The 25,303-nt window shown below is 39.0% G+C and overlaps 1 protein-coding gene across 2 annotated transcripts in view; it reads right to left on the bottom strand.

Moving 5' to 3' along the window:
- The window catches only part of LOC117805359 (ELKS/Rab6-interacting/CAST family member 1-like), a 216,451-nt gene that overhangs the window by 96,944 nt on the left and 94,204 nt on the right, over positions 1-25,303 (bottom strand). For both annotated transcript variants that reach the window (XM_034674050.1, XM_034674051.1), the window contains 2 exons: positions 6,844-6,979; positions 3,372-3,503 (listed from right to left, as the gene is read on the bottom strand). In XM_034674050.1, coding sequence (XP_034529941.1) covers positions 3,372-3,503; positions 6,844-6,979 — 268 coding nt within the window. The remainder of the gene's footprint in view (positions 1-3,371; positions 3,504-6,843; positions 6,980-25,303) is intronic.

The raw sequence follows: 25,303 nt of genomic DNA, 5'->3' as shown, positions 1-25,303 counted from the left end.
ACATTTTGGGGGTCACGGCCTGAAAAGTTTGGGAACCCCTGTGTTAGAGGACAAATCTTTTTCTACACCTGTGACTTTGATTTGTAATTGAGCTTTCAGTTACAACTGTATGCCCTTTGCTTCTAGTACCAAGTTGTTCCAGGAACTAAAGAAACAGGAACTAAAATTCCCTTTTTGGTATTTATATGTGAATTCGCACTGGACCTTAAGAACCATGAGTCTGATGATGGATTTTAAAGTGACGGTAGTTTTTGTGACAACCTTTTTGCAGATGAGGGAACAACACAGACTCATTCATTTCCAATCAGCTGCACTGATTGGCTTTCTTTGTTATTCTGCTTTAGGGGACTAAACAATAAACTAGATATAAATAGACTGTATAAATAATGGACGTAGTATCCATGAGTCACACATTTGTTTCTGAGGAGCTGTTTTGAAGCCAATTGTTGGCGGGAGCCATATTGGATATGCTGAAGTCAACCTAACTTCTGTCGCGGTAAAGAGGCGGGCTTTGAGCCTCCTCGCCAACAACTACAGTGTTCCCGCCTGTCAATCAAGTCAGCTGTGCCTCTCACATGGAAAACTCGTAGTCTTAATATCTTCGAAATTGCTGTGTTAGAAAAAAATTCACCCCCTTAGATAAGCTATCCAGACTACACTCGTCTTTGGTACCAGGCTGTAAACATGTTTATTTCTGCTGTAAAGATCGGCTTTTTTGAATTGGTGTGTATGTGGTTTCTGGTACTTCCAGAGCCAGCCTCAAGCTGAACCTCCATGAACTGCAGTTTTTAACACTTCCGCATTTACTTATATGGCGCCCTAAAACCAGGGCAAAGAACTCTATTTGTGATGAAACTAGTAGTTAGGCTCATAACCAGGAGTTCTTGATGGTCCCTAGTCTTGGGATTAATTACTGCAGTGGAAACGGGATGTATTACACTGTCCTTGTATGACAAAGTACAGGATCGCAGCAAAAATACCTGCCAAAAGAAGACATCCTTTTTGTGTTTCTGTTTTGGAATCGGATCTAAATTTATGATAAACAGGAGGGTCTCATGAAAAGTTTTAGTGACCAACACAGAGCATCTGCAAGACCATAGCAACTCGTTCCCACCTGTGTGCGCGAGAGACACTGTCCTGCTGTCTGATCGCTTTCAGCTACATCACACAGAGAAAAAAAAGACTATGATCTTATTACACAGTACAATAGCACCAATTTATAAGTTTGGATAAAGCCATGGGATCCTGGACCTCTGCGACATCAAAGCCAGTTACAGCCTTTGTTACAAAGACACATGTTGTTAGCTGATGGCTAATGATCTAATGTACTTTGGGGTACATGCCCAGCCTGCTAAGAAACACAAAGACAACAGCTAATGTATCAGTAATTGGGAGTCTTTGCCCGGGACAGAGTCAAAAACATCTGTTTCTGCAGCATGCTGTTTACCACCTCTCTGACACCTACCCTGTGGATTCGGTTCCAGGCATTGAAAATAAGGAAATATAGAAAAAGTCAAACTTCACGCCGATGGTCTGGTTTGCTTTTGAAGCTCATACAAAGGCATCAATGTTAATTTTGGCCTGTTTCATAGCCACTGAAAACTCCTCACAGGAGCTTTAACCCAAAGTCACAACTCAAATTACCCCAAACCTCATTTTGTCCTTAAACTTACAAAGTGCTTTCTGTACCGGTGTTCAATTTTCAACTGTGAATAACTGTACAAATGTCAAACTTTGTCATGTAGTGTGTAGAACTTGAATGGATATTTATAACACACTGGAAGGTAAAGTGCTCCAAAATACATCTCATTATAGCAAAAGAAGAACATTTTTTTCTGTACATTCTTAAATCAAACGTTAAAGCTGAATGGAGTCCCATAATCAGCCCACAACAGCCCTGTCTTGGCTGCCCTCCACTGGCTTTCAATTCGCTTTAGAATTGATTTCAAAATTTTGCTTTTTGTTTTCAAAGCTCTGAATGGTCTGGCCTCACCTTATATAACTGACCTCCTGAGCCCTAACAAAACCTCCAAGCCTCTGAGGTCTTCTGACATGGGTCTCCTGGCAGTTCCCTGGTCAACATATAAACTGAAGGGCGACCGCGCTTTTAGTGTCAAGGCGCCGCGTCTTTGGAACAGCCTCCCCTCCTCAATCAGGGCCACCCCCTCTGTCTACTTTTTTAGACTCGCCTCAAAAAGCTTTTATATTATAGCATTTGAGTCCTCTAGCCCTGAATAGGTTTCAATCCCCAATGATGTGCTTCCCCTGTTGTCTGTTTGTCTCTTTTTGTATGTATTGTACAGCACTTTGTTCAGCTTCTGCTGTGTTTTTAAATGTTCTTTATAAATAAATTTGACTTGATTTGATTTGACTAATATCCACTTCTTTGGGTAATATAAAACTAAGGAAATGTGCGACTTCAGCTTGACTACAGTTTAAAAGTAATGCCTGCTCAGCGTTTGTTTTCACGCGTCTCTTTGTAACAGAACCTTTTATTTTGCTCAAAAAATGAGCTCTAGATGTTGGTGTTGGTGGTAAAATGTGTCCCTGCACACGTGTCTGTCCAGAAGCAGCCCGGTAAGTAAAGGTCAGAGAGGACGACCAGCATTCAGACGTACCAATAACAATGGAGTTCAGCCGTTTTGCCAACAGCTACAGCCGCTTCATGTTTTCTCAAGGCAGTTTTCATCCTCACAGCCCACGCTGTTTTTTCCCCCTTGTCAAAACCAATCGAGGCTCTGAGGAACATTTCCCATCTCCGTGCCCTGGTTGAGTCACTGGTACCCAGGGGAACGACACTCACACACACACGCACTCCACACACTCTGACTCGTCTGAGGTTGAATCCACTGAACCCTTCCCTCCTGAGCTTTCCTCCTGTCTCCTCAAAGATAAAAAAGATTGCAAATTGGAGTGGTTTCCTCCTGCTGCATTTAAGAAGAAGCTGTTTGTGTGTTGCAGGCTGGATCGGACAAAATAGACGCTGTTCTTTAAATAGGGATGTATTTACCTCTCCTGCAAATGAGGAGTGACTGGACAAACACGCATACACACACACACGCACACATACAGGCACACCTGAATGAGCTCAGTTGGCACAGGGAGGTGTGTGTTGCCACTGCCATTCGCCACTGCTGGCATGGAGATGTTTAGCTATGTCAGAAAGAGTTTCTGTGTGGGTCTACAGATCTCTGTGTGTTTCCTTGTGTCCCAGAAAAAGTCCAAAAATGAAGGAAATCCTCTGCAGTGAGGATGTTAGTGTAAATAACTGATAGGGGTTGATTTTAAGGAGAGGAGGTCACACATTTACTGGTAGGGGGTTGAGGGTTTTCCTTAGACGTGCAGAAAAACACTTTGCAGAGACACAGTACCTGTTTTTCGGAATGTGTGCGTGCCTGCTCCTCCTGGGCGAGCACCACCTCCCTCTCCGCCGTGATCTGAACGCTTTCCCTCAGCGCCTCCTCCAGCTCCTCGATACGCTCCTCCTTCAGGCGGAGGGAGTCCTGCAGATAGACAGCGATCAGTGTAAAGACGACGGAGTGCTGAGATCATGAGAGCATTTATTGAGGAACAACTACCGTGCCAGCTTTTATCATGCATATAGTATGTTTACCATGCCTCCCCCTTAAAGTGAAGTATTCCTAATGAGGACAGGAACTTCACTTCATTTTCAGGCAGCTGGTAACAAACCCGACTATTGGACGAGTTCAAATGTGACCTAACGATGTTACAAGATGAGAGTTAAAGGATCCTATAATTCAGAGAAAGATGGATGCCCACATTTTCTGCAAAATTATCAAAGAGCTCTGAAGACAAATCTACCACAAAGTCACCAGACTTTTGGATGTCACTCTAATGAGGGAAGAGAGGAGAGAACAGAGAGAAGACAGACAGAGGAGTGTGTAGAGAGATGTTAGGAAGAGAACAGGGGAGGCAGAGCCAGAGTGAGAAGCCTGTAGAGCTCACCCTGCTGGGTTAGGTGGGGTTGAGCTCCAGCCTGTTGTGATATAACAAGTTTAGAAGGCAGCAAGCCGCTTGGATTTATTTGCTCTGTAGCATTTAAGAACTTGAGGTCCGGGTAATATTGATGACACATTTTCACCATAGATCAAATATTATTTGTTTATATCTTGAGATACTTTAGACCAGGGGTTCCCAAAGTGTGGGTCGCACATAGGGGGTCGTTAGATGTCTTCCAGAATGTACTTTTTTTAAGTTATCTAAAAATAGCACATTTTACCTATTATAGTAAAAATATTGAGAAAAATAGTATCTAAATTTGAGATAAAATCTTAAAAATAGAAAATGTAATGAGTTTTCTGCCTTTCTTTTTGCCTGATGATTCCTAAGTTTAGGGTTAGTGAACACTTAAGTATCAAAAGCATCAGCAGCAGCAGGTTAATACATAACAGTACAGGAAACACAGCCACATGCTCATATGGGTAGGGTCATTTTCTGCAGACCAGCTGAATGAAGCCACATTAAATCACTTTGAGGGACAGTGGGGGTCACGAGTCTTTGGCACCTATACTTTGGTGGTTATAGGCTGAAAAGTTTGGGAACCCCTGCTTTAGATGTGTTCATTTTTGTTCTTGTACTGGTCATAGTGAAGTTTTACAAACTGTTTCTTCAGGCTTAAAGATTTTATCTTAGATGACTTTAGGGGATGCTTTGAGTTGAAGCACACCTTGCCAAAATGTAGTTGGTTTACCCTCAAATACCCCTTTTTGACCTACGCGAACCTGGTTCTAGTTCCAGGTTGGTGCTCGCCCTGGTTCAGAGCTGGTTCAACTTGCGAATCAACTCAGCACCAGTTTGTTTTTTCCACCTGCTTGAGCCCGAGGAAAAGCCACGCCATGAGGTCTAGAACAAACTTTCCCTCACAATAACAACTATGGCGGACAACGTTTTTTGGTCCCAGTAATCCTTTTAAAGTTTTTTTAGCTTATTACTTAATTAGTTGACGCTTCTGTCGAACCCCTCCGTTGATAGCTTGCGCCGGATCTTTTCTAAAATGGATTTAGTCCTGGCCGATCCCTCTCTCTGGTTTTCAATGTTCTGCAAGGACCAAATCGCAAGGAGGCAGCTTGTTTCCTCGACTGACCACTGCTTCGCCTTGGAATCCATTAGCTTCGTCTTTGTTATTTTTTTCGCTGCAGGAAAATGACGGAAACTCATTTGGTTTCTCTTTTTGGTCACAGCAAACCCGCCCCTTGCCCCTGACATAAGGTTCTAGACTAGCAAAGAGTTGGTGCTGCTCTGGAACCTGTTTTCTTGGCCGTGAGCGGGTTCTCTCGCAGAAAACACAGAAAACTGGTTCTCAATTGAGCAACGTCTCCGAACCGGCCCTGAAACTGCCTCGGTGGAAAAGAGGTAAAAGAGTACCAAACCTTCTTAGATATAACACCCACTATATCTGATACATCTGAGCGTATTTCAATGAATCCCATCAGTTACATGTTACAGCAATTTTCCCCAACACATCCTGCATGTCTGCACAATGAAAAGCTTGGACATTTCTCATTCCAGTTATACATCAAGCTGCAAATGACTCACAAACACGACAGCCTGACCCCACTCATTCTCTGAGGATTGTGAATAGATCCTGACCGCGCAAGGAGCAGTTTAAACAAGACCCCAAAAAGAGTCATATTTCTCTTTCCCAGGCAGCTGAATTTCTTGGTAGATTTGAGTTAAATAAATAACTGATGGAGCCGGTATGGGAGACACTGAATGACACATCACAGTGGCCTTGAACAAACCTCCAGGACATCTCTAAAACATGTGCTGTGAATCTGCATCCTGCCACAGATCCAGCATTACTGTGTGTCTAACTATGCAGACTGAGAATGGCTTTAATTGGAGTAAATCTGCTTATTGTATTGAATCAAATTTACGGTTAGTCTCCTTCCATCTGCCAGCCTCGGTGCTGGTTGAACTACGCAGAATGGCTTACATTTGACACACAATCTAGTTACGGTTGTAACCGCTGCGGTCTCATAAGTCTGAGTGACTCACACAGCTCATCTGCTCATCTGCTAACCGCGCATATTCACAGAAATGACAAGACCTAAGCTCCGTAAACCAGAGATCAATCATAGCTGGAGGGAGAATACACACACACGCACACACACGTAGAAAAGTGTTTTCATCTGCCTTTAATCAGAGAGGCCGCTGAGGTTAACGATTACTGGAAGAGGAGAGGGACAAGAGAATTAAAGGAAAAATGGAGTGGGTACATTTGGGTCAGAAAGGGTGAAATTAAAAGGTAAAAGTGAGAGATAACCACAAAAATAAAGAATATGAAGAAAAGCACAATGTAACAATTGTACTGATCTTCACTTGTTCATCTTGTGGTCACATGACACCCCTGAAGACAATTAGGAGATGCTCCCACACCACAGGAAACATTTAAAACCCACAGCGTTCATTTCGTAGTTCAGATCTTGGATCCTTTATGTCTCTTCTAATTTCCTCTCTTCTTCACCTCTTTTTTTCCCTCTACACTTCTTCCATTTTTCTCCCTTATTTCCTCTCCTCTTCTCTCCATCCTCCATCTGCTTTGCCTGTCAGTCATCTTGAATGAGAGCTCTGTGTATGTGTGTGTGTGTGTGTGTGTGTGTGTGTGTGTGTGTGTGTGTGTGTGTGTGTGTGTGTGTGTGTGTGTGTGTGTGTGAGCAATATTTGACATTGCCTCAGGCTGCTCCCTGTCACAATTGTCACATTTTGATGAAGCATTGTTGTGATAGCAGACATAAATTCAAGGTAGGACAAGAAGAAGGAGGGGAAGTTTTCCTTCCCTTCCTACCCTCCCCTCTTCTTTCCTCTTCCTCCTTTTCTCACCTTGAACTGCTGGGAGCTCTCGTTCAGGTTGTCCTCCCTCTTCTTGGCCTCCTCCACCAGCTGAGCGTTCCTGTTCTTCTCCAGCTGCTCCTTTTGCTTCATGTTGGCCACCTTCTTTGACTGGTCCTTTATCTGCCTGCACGATCAGAAAAAAAAAAAAAATCCAAATTAGTTGATGACGTAAAAACTGTACCCTCATTAATGTCACCACAGGTGTCATGAAAGCTAACACAGTTTGAACTTCTTTCATTTTAGAATTGAACACATGGCTGTTTCACAACTATCTAGATTCCTGTACATCTTTCAAAAACTCTGAGTGGATCTCTGGATTAGAGACAGTCAGACACCACTCTCTGATTATCTATTAGCATTATTATTTCTTCAAATTCAAAACTTTTAATGGTTCTCTCATACTTTTTTACACCTCTACAACTAGGATGTATTGGTCTAATGACTTGTAACTTTATTCTATTTATTTGCTTTTATTCTCTTTAACCTATTGCATTTTAGTTTATTGTATTATTAGGAATTGTATAGACTCCTCTCTGTCTGTTAGAGGTTTATTTTGTCATCCTCCGGAATGTCTGCCATGCTTTGTGTCAAAGCACTTTGTAAATATATGTTTTCAAGGTGCTACAAAAATATGTTGTTGTTATTATTATTATTAATATTATTATTATTATTATAAGAAGTACTGGTAAGAATAATAGTAGTAGTAGTATTAGTGGTAAAGTGGAAGTAGTAGTAGTAGTAGTAGTAGCAGCAGCAACAACAGTAATACTTCTAGTAGAAGTAAAAGTAGAAGTAGTAGTAGTGGTATTAGTAGTAGTAGCAGTAGTAGCAGTAGCAGCAGTAGTAATACTACTAGTAGAAGAAAGAGTAGAAGTAAGAGTAGTAGTAGTAGTAGTAGTAGTAGTAGTAGTAGTAGTAGTGGTAGTAGTTGTATTGGTATTAGTAGTAGTAGTAGCAGCTGTAGTAATACTACTAATAGAAGTAAGAGTAGAAGTAGTTAGTATTTGTATTAGTACTAGTATTACTAGTACTAGTAGTAGTACTAGCAGTAGAATAAGTACTAGTAGTATCATAAGTATTATTAATAGAATTATTATGTATCTTTATTTTAATTACCAGTATTATCATTCACTATCATTATCATCATTTGTTTTTTCTGTAGTAGTAGAAGTAGTAGTATATTTGATTAACATTATATTTGATTGAAATTGTTATTGTTATTACTATTGTAATTTTATTATTAGTGTATTATTATTATTATAATTATAATTATTATTATTATTATTATTAGTAGTAGTAGTAGTATTATCGTTATAAGAAGTACTGGTAAGAATAATAGTAGTAGTAGTATTAGTGGTAAAGTGGAAGTAGTAGTAGTAGCAGCAGCAACAGTAATACTACTAGTAGAAGTAAAAGTAGAAGTAGTAGTAGTGGTATTAGTAGTAGCAGTAGCAGCAGTAGTAATACTACTAGTAGAAGAAAGAGTAGAAGTAAGAGTAGTAGTAGTAGTAGTAGTAGTTGTATTGGTATTAGTAGTAGTAGTAGCAGCTTTAGTAATACTACTAATAGAAGTAAGAGTAGAAGAAGTAGTTAGTATTTGTATTAGTACTAGTATTACTAGTACTAGTAGTAGTACTAGCAGTAGATATAATATTTATTATCTTTATTATAATTACCAGTATTTTCATTCACTATCATTATTATTATTCGTTTTTTTTTGTAGTAGTATTATATTTGATTATTAACATTATATTTGATTGAAATTGTAATTGTATTATTAGTGTATTATTATTATTATTATTATTATTATCATTATTATCATTATTATCATTATTATCATTATTATTAGGACAATACACAAGTTCTATAGTAAAAAGTTGATCCAAAAAACATTACTCCATACATATTTTTCATCAATAAGAACAAGAGGAGTAACATGAAGGGGATATGCCTACAAGTTTCTTTGGCTGGATATGATTTAAAAACACGAAACATCAGAACCCAAACAAGGTCCTTTTTACTGACTTCATCTGTGTTTGAGCAATATCAACTAAATGCTTTAACAGCATTCAATATTATCATTGAACTCCACTGTACAGCACACACACACTACCTGGTCCAACCATCTCCCACTGAACACATTCAGGACATGCTGTCTGTTATTTCCATTAAGATGACAGTGAAATCTGATTAACAGTTTTGTGTAATACAATGCTGCAGTGTAATCCTTCAGGGCCGACAGAATGTAAAGATCGGTACAGGAATTCAATAAAAAGCATTGAATTAATGACGAGATGACATTTGAGATTTCTACGTGGTGGGAGGTATGAAGGTCTTTTCACGGAGGGATTACTGGGTGTCGGGAAGCCAAGTCTAAGTCATCATGTTGGGAATGAAGGAGGGAGACAGAGAGAGCACAAGGCATAGAAAAGAAAAAGAGAGAGAAAGAGATTCCTCATGGGAGCAGCAGAGTTGGGAGATGGAGAGATGGTTTAATCCCAGTTCAAGCTGTCTGGAAGCCTTTGTGCCTCTGTCACAGACCTATCAGCTATCACAGCAGCTTGACTTGATCAGGACGCGTCATACCTTTCACATACACACACAGATGTGCTAACTCGAGCTAATGCCGGTTAGGTTTAACAGAGTCTACTGAATCATGACACTGATGAAAGTGATAAGTGATAAGTCAAACAGAAAGGATGAGTGTGCAAGCGTAGACATCCAACAAAGACAAAACTCCTGACTAACTCCTGAGATATTGGTCACACTTAATGAAAGCGGTTCTTTTTGCTGTGCATGAGTCTGTCTCTTATGTATGTTTACATTTTTTAAATGTTTGTGCAGTGCGTCTGTGAAATGTTTATGCAAGTGTAAGCATTCCTGTTAGCTGAAACTTCTGCAGGCTCTTAGACAAATCCATTTTCTCCACTTCCATTCCTTGGATCGGTAAAAGAGCTGATCTCAACTTATGGGAAAACACTTCAAACTCTGGAGCATGTGCACTCATGGGAAGTGACTTTTACAAGCAGTAGAACTGCATCTTTAGTTTCTTTTGATATAAACAGGTTCCATCTTTGACCTCTGACCCAGAGGTCTTCTTAAAAGAAAATAGTTTGAACAGGTCAAAAGTACAAATTTAAATCCAACAGTCTTACATTCAATGTCAGTGTTTCTTCAATGCTCTGGCAATGTGGCACCGCAAGTTTAGATGGCTTTTGCTCATTTGTTTTGAGCTCAGGTTGTTTTTAGGTTAGGGTGCTCTCAGTATAACATTGTTAACAGGGCCTTTAGGTGGATTATCAGCAGAGGTTCACTCTCAAAAAAACTGACCAAGTGATGAAAACTGGTAAAAATGCTGAATAACATGGTTTAAAGTTAAAAATCACTATCTAGTCAAAGTTTTTGTCCTTGCTAGGGCTGAACGATTTTGGAAAATAATCTAATTGCGATTATTTTCCTTAATATTGCGATTGCGAATCAGTATACGATTATTTTTTCAAGGTCCTCTTCATTTATTTTTTCAAGTAATAAATCAATCTGTATTATAATAAACAATATCAGATTTATTATACACAAACTGTTCTTTCTCATAGGCTAGACTTCTGTTAAGATAAAGGCAAATGAAGCATGAATTAATATGAAAGACGGTTTATTTATCTACTTCAATTACAGTTGTAAACTTACTGAATCCTTTGACTTGCAGTCTTGTTAGCGTTCACCACAACTAATTAACAAAATTCTGCCAAACAAGTGTTTTCAGTTAAAGCATGTTTGGATGTGAACCAGCCGACTGAAGGTGTTGTGTTGCTTACAGCGGAGACGCTCAGCTGGGAGCTGCGGCTGAGTGACAGGTCTCTTTTTTCTCCACTGCCGGACTGATTCTGACCCGGTTGCGCTCCTGACTGACACCTGACCACGTAAACATGCTTATTTTTCTCAATAAGAACCAGTAGACAGAAAACTGGACACTGTGAGTCTCAAATATGATTCTGTTCAGTTGTCCTGTTGCAGTAAATCCACATGTTGTCTGGGTCTTCACTGATTCTGCGTCAGCGGAGATTATTTATAAGCCTGCTCCACATGTTGATATTCAGCGTGTTGATTACTTTGTACGTCCCAATATGATCGGTTCTTCTGCTGAGGCCATTTTTAACAAAACAACAAATCAAAACTTAGCGTGGCTTAAGTTGTTTTCTTCATACCCCGCTCACACCTGTCTCGTTCTTCTGAGTTTTTTTTGCCGTCGGCAAATCAGCTGAAAGGTGCATTACGGCCACCTACTGCATGCATGTCACGTAACGCTGCGTCTGTGTACATGAAACTTTTTTTTTTTTTTAATCGCAGCCTTTGCGATTTGATAATTGCATTCTATTACATTGCGATGTCGGTTTGAATTCGATTGATCGTTCAGCCCTAGTCCTTTCCGACCTTAGCTTGCTCACTGACCAACAAACTTCACCCAGTTGTTTATAATCCTCTAGATATAGAATTCAAAACAATGTTGACTTGACATGAGACGCTGAGAACTCCATCTACTCCTGGTATCAACATGTTATTCTAGTGATCAGATCACAAGTTGACAGCTTTAACTACAGGTGTAAATTAGGGATGCACCAAAAGACTTTTATCACCGAAACAACACGGCCGAAACAGAATGTTGTGATGACGCAGGCAAAAACTGCGGCCAGTACACGCTTGTCTGGATAAGAGCCAACATGTCTGCATCCGTTTATTCTTTTAATTGCAGCACTAAAGTGTCTTCTAAGCAAAGAGGTTGAGACGGACCACGGAGTGAAAACAATGAAGTACTCTCTTAGATTCTGTCAGCACACGTTTCACTGAGATCTATTCGGATCTTCTGCACTTCATCCCGACTGTACTTGATCTGCGTTATAAAGATCATTACTTGGATGTGGGAATAAAGCAGCGCTCACGAGAAATGATCCAGGCCGCGATGGATGCAGAGAACCCGTTCGGAGATGGAGAAGAGTACAGCGCAGGAAGGAGAACAGAGCGCAGAAAAAAGGAGTCGTATCTCTGAATCAGATGAGGGGCATGCACCCTCGTTGTCTGATATGTTCAATGAGATCCTTGATTTTAGTGAGGTTAGTACACAGTCAGAGACATAAATGCAATGGTAGGGGAGACCGGGGACAGCGGTAACATTTTTGACATTTCTGTCTATAACTTTGAGCTCTTTTAACCCTGTTTGTTCAAACTGCTATACAAACTAGCTTCAAGTGTCTACTAATAAATGGCCTAGAAAATGCCTGTGCAACACAAACAGAAAATGCATGGCTTAATCTCAAATCCAAGGAGTCATCCAACTGTCCCCGGTCTCCCTACTAATAATTGGCATAATAATTTCTTTCTGTGTTTCTGTGTTTCTGTGTTTCTGTATTTCTGTATTTCTGTATTTCTGTGTTTCTGTATTTCTGTGTTTCTGTATTTCTGTGTTTCTGTGTTTCTGTGTTTCGTTTTTCAGCCTTGGTTTCCTCATTTTTGGTTTTTGGTTTCGGCCAAGAATTTTCATTTAGGTGCATCCCTAGTGTAAATGCAACCAGGGTGCAATGAGGGCAGATTGAACTCTGGTCGCTCAGGACACACGTGAACACAATTCATCCCTGTATCCACCAATGCAGCTTAAAAATATACAATGCAAAGAGGACACTATATTTCTGTTCTGTACATTGTTTATACCTATGCTACAAGTCTGTGCACATTTTTCACTGTGTCACTGGTTTTGTAAATATTTGTAAATGTACTTATTTAGTCGTGTATATATGTCATAAGATATGCTTATTTTTTACCTTTTATTTTTAATTGCTAATAACTTTTTAATAATTGCTATACCTGCTCTTGTTTACTTTATACTGTTTTGTCTACTTTGCTGCTGTAACACTGAAATTTCCCCGTTGTGGGACGAATAAAGGATTATCTTATCTTATCTTACATTTGGTGCATCAGGACACCAAAGATATGACAAAGGAGAGCCCAAACGGTTGAACTGATGATATCCTATATGAGGCAGGAATAGGACAACATTTTCCCTTTCAAAACTCCAGAAACTGGTCTCCTCGGTTCCCAACAGCCTCTATTCAATTCCCACAATCTCTCTGCATGCTGTTTCACTTATTTTATTTCCACTGCTTTGCTCCTTTGAGTGCTGTGTGAATTCACACGAGTATACAGTTAATTTGTTTACATATACTTATTCTAGTGTTTCAATACTTAATGACCCCCCACCCGCACACCCCTTCTTTCTGCTCTAAGCCATAAACTAGCTGCTAAACTAACCTTAAGCAATGGCCATCAAATGTTTTTCACATCAGTATCACGAGCAGAGAACTTGAGAAATGATATTGGCAAAGAAAGGTAAAATAAAATCCTAAATGTGTTCGTTGAGAGGTCCAGGGGGCCCAATTCCAAAGCGTCCAGAGAAATTTGGGAACTTGGAAGACAACTTGAAATGCATCAACGGAGCCAAAACCGCTCTGCAGCACCTGGCTGCTCAAAGCTCAGAGAATAATAATCAGCGGGTTAAGCTGTGTGTGCACATATGTGGCTTTTAGCTGTTATTTTTCAAGAATTCAAATACATCTACATGTTGCATCATGATGAAATTAAAACCTAAATGAGGTTCAAATGTGAAATCTGAAAGCAGATGAAGTAAGTGTGGAGTCAGATGCATGCTGTTTTGTTTCCTTTGTTTGCACACTGAGTGTGGGATGGAGCTATTCAAATATTTGGGATTAATTTTGTGCTCTACGCCCTGTGTGAGTGTGTAACAGGTCATAAACATGCAGGAATGTTCCTATTGGATGATTTCCAGGAAGCATCTGGTTAGCTCTCCGAGGTTCCCTCTTCATGCTACATTTACTGAACGTATGTGATTGTATGTGCATCAGGGATAGACTTTTAGATCACAATGTTTCCTGTCAATTCCACACATCACACTCCTTCTCTTCTTTCCTTGATTAATCTTTACATTCAGTTCAGCTCAAACCTGCTCCTTTTTTGCACGTCAATTCATTATCATTAGCATGAAATGTTATCATTTATTCGCTTCAGACCAACTTAGGAGGACAAATGTACTCCGCCTCATCACATTCTCCCTCTCTCCAAATGCAACATTACTCTTTCCTCTGGATGAAAGATTCTCATCAGACCATGGACCACTTCTTCTCTCATTTCCTCCCCCTGATTCCTTCCACTCCCTCTTTTGTCACTTCAGTCTCCTTTGACTTTACTTTCCCTCAAACTCTTCCAAAGCATTACAAACCTCTTTTTCTGCTGTTTTCCATTTCCTCAACAATGTTTTCAACAGTATATGAAGCTGCTTCATATGAATTTAATCATCTGTGTTACTTTAGGGTCTTTTTATCAAATGTAATGAAATGGTTTTTCATCCCAATGTTTGTGCAGAAGGATTACAAACACACCTGTGTGAACATTACAGAGATTCCTCATCGCTTTAAAAGTGTTGAAGAAAATCCCATCTAAAATGCATCCCTGTTGTTTTATAGTAGTTCTGTATTATTATGTAGCTGTTTAAACTATGTACTATTTGTTTTTAACAGAGGAATCGCCTCTGTCTCCTGCCCAGGGACTACAGATGTAAATTAGCTGCAAGCTAACTCTGGTACAACTAAATGGCTGTACACTGTCCCTGTTGAAACAAATAAATAAATAAATACTGCCATTTTGAATTTCATATGATATGTGAGGGATACAATCAATGACAAAATGAGTTGCCAACAAATGTAATAGTTGATAATTCCCCGTTTTCATCATTGCATGTGTTTGTCATGCTGTGAGTGGAAATGACATTGTTTCCTGAGGCTGAGCTGCAAAGGAGTGAGCCATCCTGTATTCTTAATATCTCTGCTGAGAGAGAAAATTCTTCTTATTCCTTTCAAACATGTAACTGAGATGTTTTAGTGTTTGCAGATGGAACATGTCCTTTCTTTCTTGTTGTTCATGTGTTCAAAACACAACAAAAATACTTAGGCTGAAGCAGCACCACTGTGTCCCAGGACTTCTGAAATCAGGGAGCATTTCACCCAAAATGCTACAAAGCAAAGGGCTGCTTGAAAAACTCATACAGCAGACCTTGCTTTACGAGGTGGGAGCACATCAGTAAAGAGTGAGTGTCTCTTTTTTTTAACATCAACTTTGACATTCAACAGAACAGACTAAAGTTAGAGCCACGCTGTGTGAGTTTAACATTTTCAGTCCCTCAACTTTCCACTTTATCTTTTCCTCTCATTCTCATCTCTTTTTCTTCCTCTTCTCCTACCACAAACTCTTATCATGCTACTTTGGTAACCAGATCATCCTCCTCACATTAACACTAGTGATGCTTCAACCTGAGACAAAATACGGCTTGAATGAAGATTTTAGTGGCATATTTTGAGCTAAATGAGTATTGTTAAATCTCAAATCTGATTGGGCGATAAACTAGGCAACTAATGGATGATTAGTCAACTATCAAAACAGTTATAAGTTGCAGCCCTATAACATGCATGAAAGAAAAAGAAGCAACTTAATCTAGTTTAGTATGTCTGTTTGATTGTATGTCTGTTAGTTAATGATTACTTTTGGGCTCTTCATGCCTTTGTTGGACAGGACAGTGAGTAGGAACCACTGAGTCAAACTGTCACCCCAATATGTTTTTAAAAAGGTAGTGTGTGAGCTGCTTAAAGAAAGTAATTTTTAATAGTTTTTGTTTTGTTAATTGTATTAATTGTATTGCTGCAGGGCACCCCTGAAAAAGAGACCTCAGTCTCAGAGGGTCCTCCCTGCTAAAATAAAGAGTTAAATTAAATAAAATAAAAAAAATCTTTGTTGTTGTTTTTTTAAGTTTTTTTGGGAAGGCTTTTTGTATTTAATGGATTAGAAAGCTTGAGAGAGACAGGAGATTCGGGGGGGGAGTGGGGATGACATGCACCAAATCATGTCAAGTCCAGGACTGGATCCTATGACCAGTGCAAGGAGGACTGTAGCCTTTGTATATGGAGCACCTGCTCTACTAACTAAGATAAATCAACGCCCGCAGATCTTTTTCATTTATTACATTTTGATGGTTCTCTATTAGATTATTACCATGAGTATTATTTTATAATTTTTTATAATTTGTGATGCCAGACATGTTTTGTTTAAATACCTGAAACCTGGATTATTGTATGTGACATTAAGTTTAAAAAAAATACATTTCCACATTATCCTCTGAGTGCTGTTTCAAGGTCTTAATCCAAAGCTAGACTTTGCTGTATTTGTGGCATGACATCACTTTTTAAAAAGTTTATGTTGTGCACATAACGCATGTAATTTAACACTTAAACACTTCACTATAACACTCGCTGATTTAAGGAGCATTAGTTTCTCCCTGAACTTGATGGCTCGGCTCAGTGCAGCAAAGTGCCATTTGAAGCTGTTTTAATATGCAAAATACTTCCTTCATGATCCTCAGAAATCACTTTCAACAACTGCAGGAAAAACCACTGGAGGAAGAGGAATCACAGGAGAGTTCACTTTACCCCACAACGCTGTAAACACACATCATAAAAGAGCAGAGAAACCACATCCGCACGCTAAACCATACACCTCATGACACTTGGGATGAAAGTGAAGGCAACAAGTAGCCACGGCTGTGATGAAAGAACGGGACACACTTCTTACACATATTAAAGAGTCTGTGCCGTGGACTGTTCCAAACACAACCTGCTCTCTATCTGAGCCTCCAAGCTGGACCACACACAAATATGCAAAGCGCACACACACAGATTTGAATGCATCAGCAACGTAACATAACATGAAGTAAATATGCACGTTGACAGCACTTTGAACTGTGAAAAATTTAAAAACTTCAAAATATCCCTCTGCACTGACCTCAAACACACTCATATAAGTTATATTTAACACACACACACTAACAAACACAAAATGTACAAACATAGAGCAGCGTTCATTAAAATTTAAAGTGTAAAAAAATAGTTCATACTGGCAACCAGTATGAATGTAACACACACACATGAACACACAATCTCAGAGTCTCCAATAAAAACTGTTTTAAGCTCCCTCATTAGCATGCAGCTGATATTCAGGGAGCCACATTAAGGTAATATTAATATTACATTTGGAGTCCTGTATAAATATTTGATCAGAAATGCTCCGGTGTCTCGTGTATGTTTACTGCACATAGTTCACCCAACATTAACATCAAGGATTTCCTCTAAAACTGTTGGAATTCAGTATTTCTTTTGAAAATACAGGAAATGTTGGTTTGGTTACTGAGCCCATAAAGGCTACAAGACATGAAAAGAAAATATCAAAACATATTACTCTGGTCTCGCCCTCTGTTGGCTCTGAAGAGCTTTCAGCGAAAAGGAAAGATTTGTAAGAAAGGAAGAGAAAACCGATTGTGGAGGAAAGTGGAAGGCATCGGAGCACTTTGCAAGGTAGGAGAAGAGGTAAGACAGCTTTGAGTGTAAACCTTGAAAAGAGCGGGTCACTAAAATCTAGCTGTAAAAACCCTACGAGACTACAACAGACCATTGAAACGTCCTTTCTCTAATAGCTTTGGTCACTGTGAAAATAAACCACTTTTACTACATGTATGTAGGAGTCAGAGCTACTGAAGTAAAAGGAGAGTGTTTAGATACAGTAACAGTGTAAGCATGTGCCAGAGAGCGGGAGTTATCTTGGCTGCGTCTTTGTTTAACATGAGACCAACAGAGCCTCAGAGTGAAACACTGACACGCTGTTCTTCAGTTCACATTCAGCTGTGATCTGAACCCTCCATTATAACGTAGTTAAGTCAACAAGAAGAGTACTTTCATAAAGTATTAATACTTATTCTTGTTATAATATTGTTTTCTTCTTTTTGTAATGTTCATAGCCAAATATTTTGTTATACTAGCTTATCTAGCCTTGTGAATAAAATGTATAGACTTATTCTTTCCTCTGTATGACGTTGTATGTGTATAGACGGATGTCTATTCAACAACGTTATATAGTTCATGTATATAAACATAAGTAGGTGTTCTTTAGATAGTATTTTTTCTCTTTTTCCCTGTCTCTTCTCTTTGCCTCCTATTCTCCAGGAACATGAACATTTGTAAATCAGAATCAGAATCAGAATCATCAGAATCAGCTTTATTCGCCAAGTATGCTTGAACACACAAGGAATTGACTTTGGTAAACTGTGCTCTCTTTGTACAAGGCATAAGAATAGGAATAAGAATAAGAACTACAATAAAAAAAATAAAATGAAAATATAATAACAATAACCTTAGCTATAAATACAAAGAAACAACAAATAGCTTGACTAATATGTACAGGCTAAAATAATATGATAAAGTGCAGTGGTGAGTTGCAGAGGTAGTTTTACATTATAAAATAGAAGTTAATAATACAAAAATAGAAATATGGAATTCTGCTTGAGAATTGTTGCATTGTATATCTACATGCATCCATCTCCTTTATTTCCTCTTTTTGTTTGACCCAATATAATGCACAGAACGTAAATGTTTTAAAATCTACTTTTACAGAAAGGACATTTTATAGTAATCTCTTAAAATTATTCAAATTTTTCCTTCTGTTGGTTTTATATTTTATTATTTTTCTGGCAGAATTGTTTTGTTTAATTTCAATTTCTGGCATAACCTAACTTTATTTTATCTTTCACTATTAACAGCTCAGCCCTGTATTTTTTTCTGCTTTATGTTTGCTGTAAAGCACTTCATAACTGTGTTTTGAAAGGTGTAATAATAATAATAATAATAATAATAATAATAATAATAATAATAATGCCATTATTTTACTCTTTGACATTTAAAAAAATATTTTTGAATATTACATTTATTTATCTAACAGTTGCTTTTTAAAATAAAAAAAAAGTATTTTAATCATTTTAAATCATCAGTTCTAAAATGTTTAACCTCTGATTGTACTTGTTTTAACTGACTTTGTGTAACATTAGTTTTAATTGTTGTCTGTTTTAAATTGATCATCATTCTTTGAGGGTTATATCTTTTATTTGCTTGTCATGCATTTAATGTTTATTTTAAATGCTCTCGTCATTGTAAATGAGGGCTTGCTCTCAATGATTTTCAAGTTTTAAATAAAGATAATATTATGAATTATTATTTTGTATATGGTTGAGAGGCTACAACTATTCACTCACTAAAACTTGAATGTAAGCTCAGTAACACCACCCATTTTTTCTGAAGAGGTGTATGAAGTACAAAGATGGTGGACGCCATATCAGAAATGCTGACTCAATCTAACTTCAATTAATCTACAAACCGGCATTGGGCAGAAGTTGAGGCGTGTCTTAGGCCTCCTGGCTAACAGCTAACAACATGCTCACCTTTCCCAGATTCCCTGGATTATGCAGAACTGTTAGCCTTAGTGTCGTCTCAATGCTTGAGTTACAAAAAAAAAGGTTCCCTGCACTGTTTTTATAATTTAGGAAATGAGGTATAGAGATCAAAATCCACTTTTTCAAAGGCTGATGATAAGTGCATTTAACATGGAGCTTAATGGAACCAGCCTCAAGTGCACCACTGGAACTGCAGTTTTTGTTTTTTTGCACTTATAAATGTTGCCTGGCTTCAGGTGTTTGTATTTTTTTGTAATCATCTGTTTATTATTAATGCTTTAATGGCCTATACAAAAATTACCAACCTTTTCAGCCTGTGACCCCCAAAAACAACTGGGCCAGACACTTGCGACCCCCCCCTGTCCCTCGAGGTGGGTAAACGTTGCTCGCTAAAACAGCTATAATTATATTTTATGGTCATTTTAAAAAGGCTTAAGAAGAACACAAGCAAGCTCTATGTCCAGACTGTAACAGTTATAGGACCATTTAAGCAGACCAGTTTCAAACTGGCCTAAGATACTTCATTTTCTGGTGTGCAGATAATTCATTCGACCGATATGCACGAAACGTGTCCGTGTTTCCTCTGCTGTTGCCATATATATCAAAAGCCTCAAATCCTTACAACTTAGCAGCTGCAATATTGGTGCATTGGTTTATATATTTGCTTGGAACATGACAGTAATGATGAATCAATTATACGTTTATCAATCTATTGTCACAGCTCTAGTGTTAACCATATTTTGATGCAGCACTATTCCTGCAAAATGCTGAATAAGTCTATTTGAGTTTCCATACAAATATTCCTTATTAACTAATGAACTTCAACAAACATCATGTCATAAACAACAACAGCAGTAGACACCATGTTGTAATATAAAGCCTGTAAAGCAGAGATCATCTTTGTGTCAGCATTAAAACAGTGTTTTATGATATTAACCCGTTTAATGAGACTCCCAGACTAATTTGTGGGGAATCAGACCTCACCAATTAATACTTTCCTACTAGCTTGCATTAATGAGGTCAGGGGACAGGAAAACAACTGGAAAAAAAATAGTGAAGTGAAGCAATTTGAATTAGCAAGGGTGGATGAAATAACACTGCAGAGCAAAATAAACAGAAATAAATAGCATCCTTTTGGTGAGCTACTTCAGACTCTGTCTAAAAAGTCTTCATTATCTCAGTTCTGGGGACGGTGTGTTTGTGTTTAGGCAGGTATTTTAACTCTGCATTGATCCCCACTGCAGTGGTTGTCACTATTAGCTGAAAAAGTCCTTTGGTGTGTGTGTTTATGTGCGTAGGTGTGTGTTTGTAAGACAGAAAAAGAGGTGCATGGGTCTGTGCTAGTGTGTGTGTATGCATGTGTCTGCTTGTTGTCACCCATTAGCTGACAAATCCCTGCACCACCTCAATGCTCAGAGTCATACGGGACCTCAAAGGGATCAAACACACACCGTACACACACACACACACACTAGCACACTCACACACTGAAGAAACAATGCAATTGCCTTTAAAGCTACAGAAACCTTGATGTCAGACATTTGGCAGTGGATGAGGAGTTCCTTAGCTCAAGATCAAAACAGCCAGAAAAAAGCCAAGGCGAGACAAAAAAGCACGCACAAAAAGGGACAGAAGAAGGAAAAAGAAGTCTTCTGTCGTCTACCAGACGCCATTGCAACGCTAACTTTTTCTTTAGTTTTTCCCCCTCTAGAGTTGAATCAAAAAACACCAGAACAACAGCGATGAAAAAGCTGACAAGACGGCAGGGGGAACAGTGGCTCTGCGAGTTGAAAAAGAAAGAGAGAGCAAAAGAAAGCTGGCACCAGGGAGACCTTACAGCAGAGCAGAGCGTACAAACCACTCAGACCACCAGATTTATGCAGGAAACAGCAGGAATAAGCGGTTATTATGTGGTGGATCGCAATGTGTAGGTCAGAGAAATTTTAATATGACTGCGATATTGTCTGTTACAAAGACCGATTTCAGGCTTTGCATGCTGAAATGTCATTACGGAGGCACCTCCTGGTAGAGATAGGAATATCTGAAGGGAAAAAAGAGAAGAAGTGAGGGTTTTTTAAGTCTTGGTTATGCATGATTCCGTTTAATGCCAGAATTCAAATACGATCGACTTTACTGACAAAACTAAACAAACTCTGTCCTTTAAATTGAAGCTACAGTCAGGAGGTTAGCTTAAAAAGAGGTAAACATCTCGACTTGTTCTGGTCAAAGGTAATAATTCTGTGTACTTCCAGATTCAAGCTCACTATGAAAGTATTTTTCTTTAATGTGTACAAAACTGGATTTGTAGTAACCACAAGTTCCATTTTCATGGATTGATATTTGTAGCACAGTTTCTTGGCTAGAAGCAGCAACTTGCTGGAGGTCTCCTCCAATTGCCTGGCAGCCTTATGGTGATGACAGCGGGGCATTACATAAGGTAGAAAGCTGTATATGAAGCTGAAAGTTGGATCTCAAACTTTGGACAAAGCCAGACAAGCTGCCCCCCCCCTTGTTTACAGTGTTATTGCTGTCTAAGCATTTTTAAAAGCAAACGCAAGACCTACCTTATACTGTTAGCTGAGCTTATTCATAAATAGTTTTATTTCACCTCACTTTATTTATTACATCTAGTTCAAACTTTAGTCTTTTTTTTGGGCATCATTTAAGTATAGCATCTTGTTTATTTTACTGGTTTAATATTATCGTGTTTTATTATCTTAGTAATTATTTATTTTGGTGATTTTAATTTCCTGTGTGAGTTTAAATCTTATTGTTACCTCCCATGTTTCCTCATTAAGATCGTTCAGCAACTTCTTTTATTTTAAATTTATTTCATTTTTATTATCATTATTATTATTTTGCATATATCATGTTCTTAACCTTAGGATTGAGGGTGGGTTTTGGGGTCGGGGGCTCGGGTTGGGATTAGGATGGGGGTCTTTTTATTTTAATTTTTTCATATTTTTAATTTATTCTATTTTAATTTGTTTTCATGAACAGCATTTGTGTTACAATGTCATTGCATGAAAAGCGCTTTATAAATAAAGTCTGATTAATTGATTTAAATTGTCAAAACTCGTTCTGACTGTGAATCTATGTTGTGTTCAAAAAGGCAAGGAAGCAGTCAGTCACTTTGTCTCAGGAGTCCAAGGCCAGTCTCTTAACAGAGTCTGGGTCCAGGTAGAGTCCTCATTATTACTGCATCTGGATATTCCCGACCACAACGTGTCCATTGACGGCTTCCAGACTGTCTGATGGACTGGGATAGCACCGAGAGCATTGTGGGCCTCCAACCATATTATCTGCACAGGGAGATTTTGCATGTCGTGCTGGTAGCCCCTCTGCCAACCCGACTACGGCATCCAACGTTCTCAACGCTGCCATAGCCAGACTCCAGACAGACCACCAGAGTGCCCTCTTCCTGATAACTGGGGACTTCAACCATGTATTTTCTACATAGCTTATTTTGTCTTCTGTACACACTTTTATTATCATTATTTTATATTATTAATTTCTTTCTTCCATTAATATGATTTGATATTCCTACTTATTGTGTATAGGAGCAACTGTAATGACTGAATTTCCCCCCGGGATAAATAAGGTATTTCTGATTCTGATCTAATATTTCTGAGTCTGATTAGTATTATCTATCATAAGGAGGAGCGGTATTTCATTCCAAACTACTTAGCATATGAACCTGAACTGATTGTGTGGAAAACATTATTCTGCAGGTGTCTAATAAACCCATAAATACCTGCAAGTGCCCATACTATTAACCAACAACTTGACTGACCAAATATCATGTACCCAGTGGTTTAGTCACTTTGGTTGCTAGCAATTCCGTTCGCTCAGTGGTTCCCAACTTTTTCTGCGGGGCCCCCCTTTGTGGGTGAAAATATTTCCATCACCACAGAAAGACATTTTTATAATCCTGTTTTTGTTCAGTACTCAGGACTTTTGTAGCTTCTTACAAAATCTGTATTATCTGAATTTCCTTTTCTCTCTTCCCCCCGTTAATATAAACATCTACAGGTGTTTTATTTTACTCTCTGGGTTCTGTTAAGTTACTACAGCTGGCAACATGCTGCTTCCTGTTATAGACATTTCAAAGTTTTTTGGACTACTTCACATGAGGGAACTTTTATTGTGAAGGGTTTGTCAGGAACTTAATTTTTATCTTCGAAGTAGCTTAACTACGATTAGCGGTGTCTGTTTAGCCTCAATTCACAGCTACAGTGTTGGATCCTGCACGTTTTGGACTTTAGAAAACAGAGTGTTAACACACTTTCAAGCAGGTAGAGCCGTGGTAACAGATGAAGTGTCACAGGGTAACACAGAATGGAGGGGGTCCGATCTACGTTGTTTTCTGTCACATGTTACTCTGCTACACCACTATGTTTACCTGCCACTTCACTTATATCACACATACACATGGTTGGCCTAGTTAGCAAACCAGAATTGGGTGTATTGTTTTTATTAAGCCGTTCCGCGCCCACCTGTCGTACGTCCAGGCCCCCCCCCCCAGGGGGGCACGCCCCACAGTTTGGGAAGCACTGCGTTAGCTTACTAACGTTACTGTAATCAACAATCTAAGCAAGCTAACTTTAGCATCTCACTTTCTTTCCTAGGTGCATCCTGGACAGATGTCTAAGTTTGATCTTGCTCCCATCTTCTTCTCATTGGTTCTCTTACAGATCAAACCAGTTTCTCTGATCTTGCTTGGATTTGCTGTAAAGTCTTTGCAAGGATAACGCACAATTGTTGAAAATTGTGACTCAAGTCGAACCAAGTCTGAGTCCTGAACTGGAGGACTACTACACTGGTAGCACTAAACATTATACTCTGGTTTTCTCTTGTAGGTCATACATAGAGATCAGTGTGAATGTCAGTCTGTTTCATAACCAGCTAAAACTTCTCACAACAGCTTTAAAGTCCAATTGTGCCATTTCTAAGAATTCTGGGAGCTGAATATCCAGTCAGAGGCCAAAAGAGAATCTAAACTCTTAAATAAAAGTAGTACCTACAACAGTTCTTCATAAAATGTGCCCAGCCGTCTAAGTTCATTTCGGTAAAACATTGCCAGAAAATGTGTTCTTGTTCGCTTTAGCAGCCTGAAATGTGAACTTAGCACTAATACTGTGACAAGAGTAGCAGGGCAGGTGCAAGAAAGAAACAGCATCGCTTCCTCTTCAAAGACGCAGTGATGTGTCACAGAAAGAGAGCAGAGTGAAAGTCAAGGTGTCTCCTTCAAAGAAAGACGGAAAGACATGACGGGAATGATTAAAAACAGAGTTTATGACAGAGTGGAGGAGATGAGAGAGTGTCTCGATGCAAGGACAAGAAGTGTGACAATGAAGGAGAGCGTGATGAGAGAGCGAGAGGGGGAAGAAGAAAAATAGGCATGCAGTACTAACCTTGAGGCAAGACTGGGTAGAGCAGGAGGCAGTGTTGCATTGTAAAGATAAAAGAAAGGGAAAGGGAGACAGAGAAGGAGAGGAAAAGGTGAGAGAGTTGAGTGCTAGGTTATCTAGCTAGATCACGATTGAAAGAGGGAAGAAGAGAGAGACAGAACAGAAAGAAAGACAGTGAACTACAGAGACAGAAGCAGGGAGACAGGCATTACCAGGCAGACAGGCAGACAGACAGGCTAACAGACAGATAAATGCAGGCGTTTCAGTACAGTAAGGGTTATAAGAGGCCGGCTCACCTCACACGACCTCTATGGGAACGTACACAAAGATAACAGCACACACAAACCATAGAAAACGAGCATTTAGCCAATCAAAGCATGAGCTGAGAGCTTGCTCATGATGAATTATTTCTTCTTCAATGGTTTCTGATACTGCAGACGACTTCCTTCACGTCCCGCTGGGGGACACTTGAGAAGCACGCGGCTCGTTGGAATCGTGGAGAAGTCTCAACCAAAAAGGCCTACAGCGTGTAATCATCAAGATATGAAATTTGAAGAAAATTTGCTTCCTAAATTGGTTGACCTCAAAAGTTTTCCACACGATCGCTTCTCGTATGTTTGGTTGAACTGGCAGGGCCTGAAACTCCAGGGTG

The sequence above is a fragment of the Notolabrus celidotus genome, chromosome 21 (genome assembly GCF_009762535.1).
Source record: "Notolabrus celidotus isolate fNotCel1 chromosome 21, fNotCel1.pri, whole genome shotgun sequence".
Taxonomy (NCBI): domain Eukaryota; kingdom Metazoa; phylum Chordata; class Actinopteri; order Labriformes; family Labridae; genus Notolabrus; species Notolabrus celidotus.
Note: the sequence above shows the minus strand (reverse complement) of the source record. Positions and strands in the feature narration are given on the sequence as shown.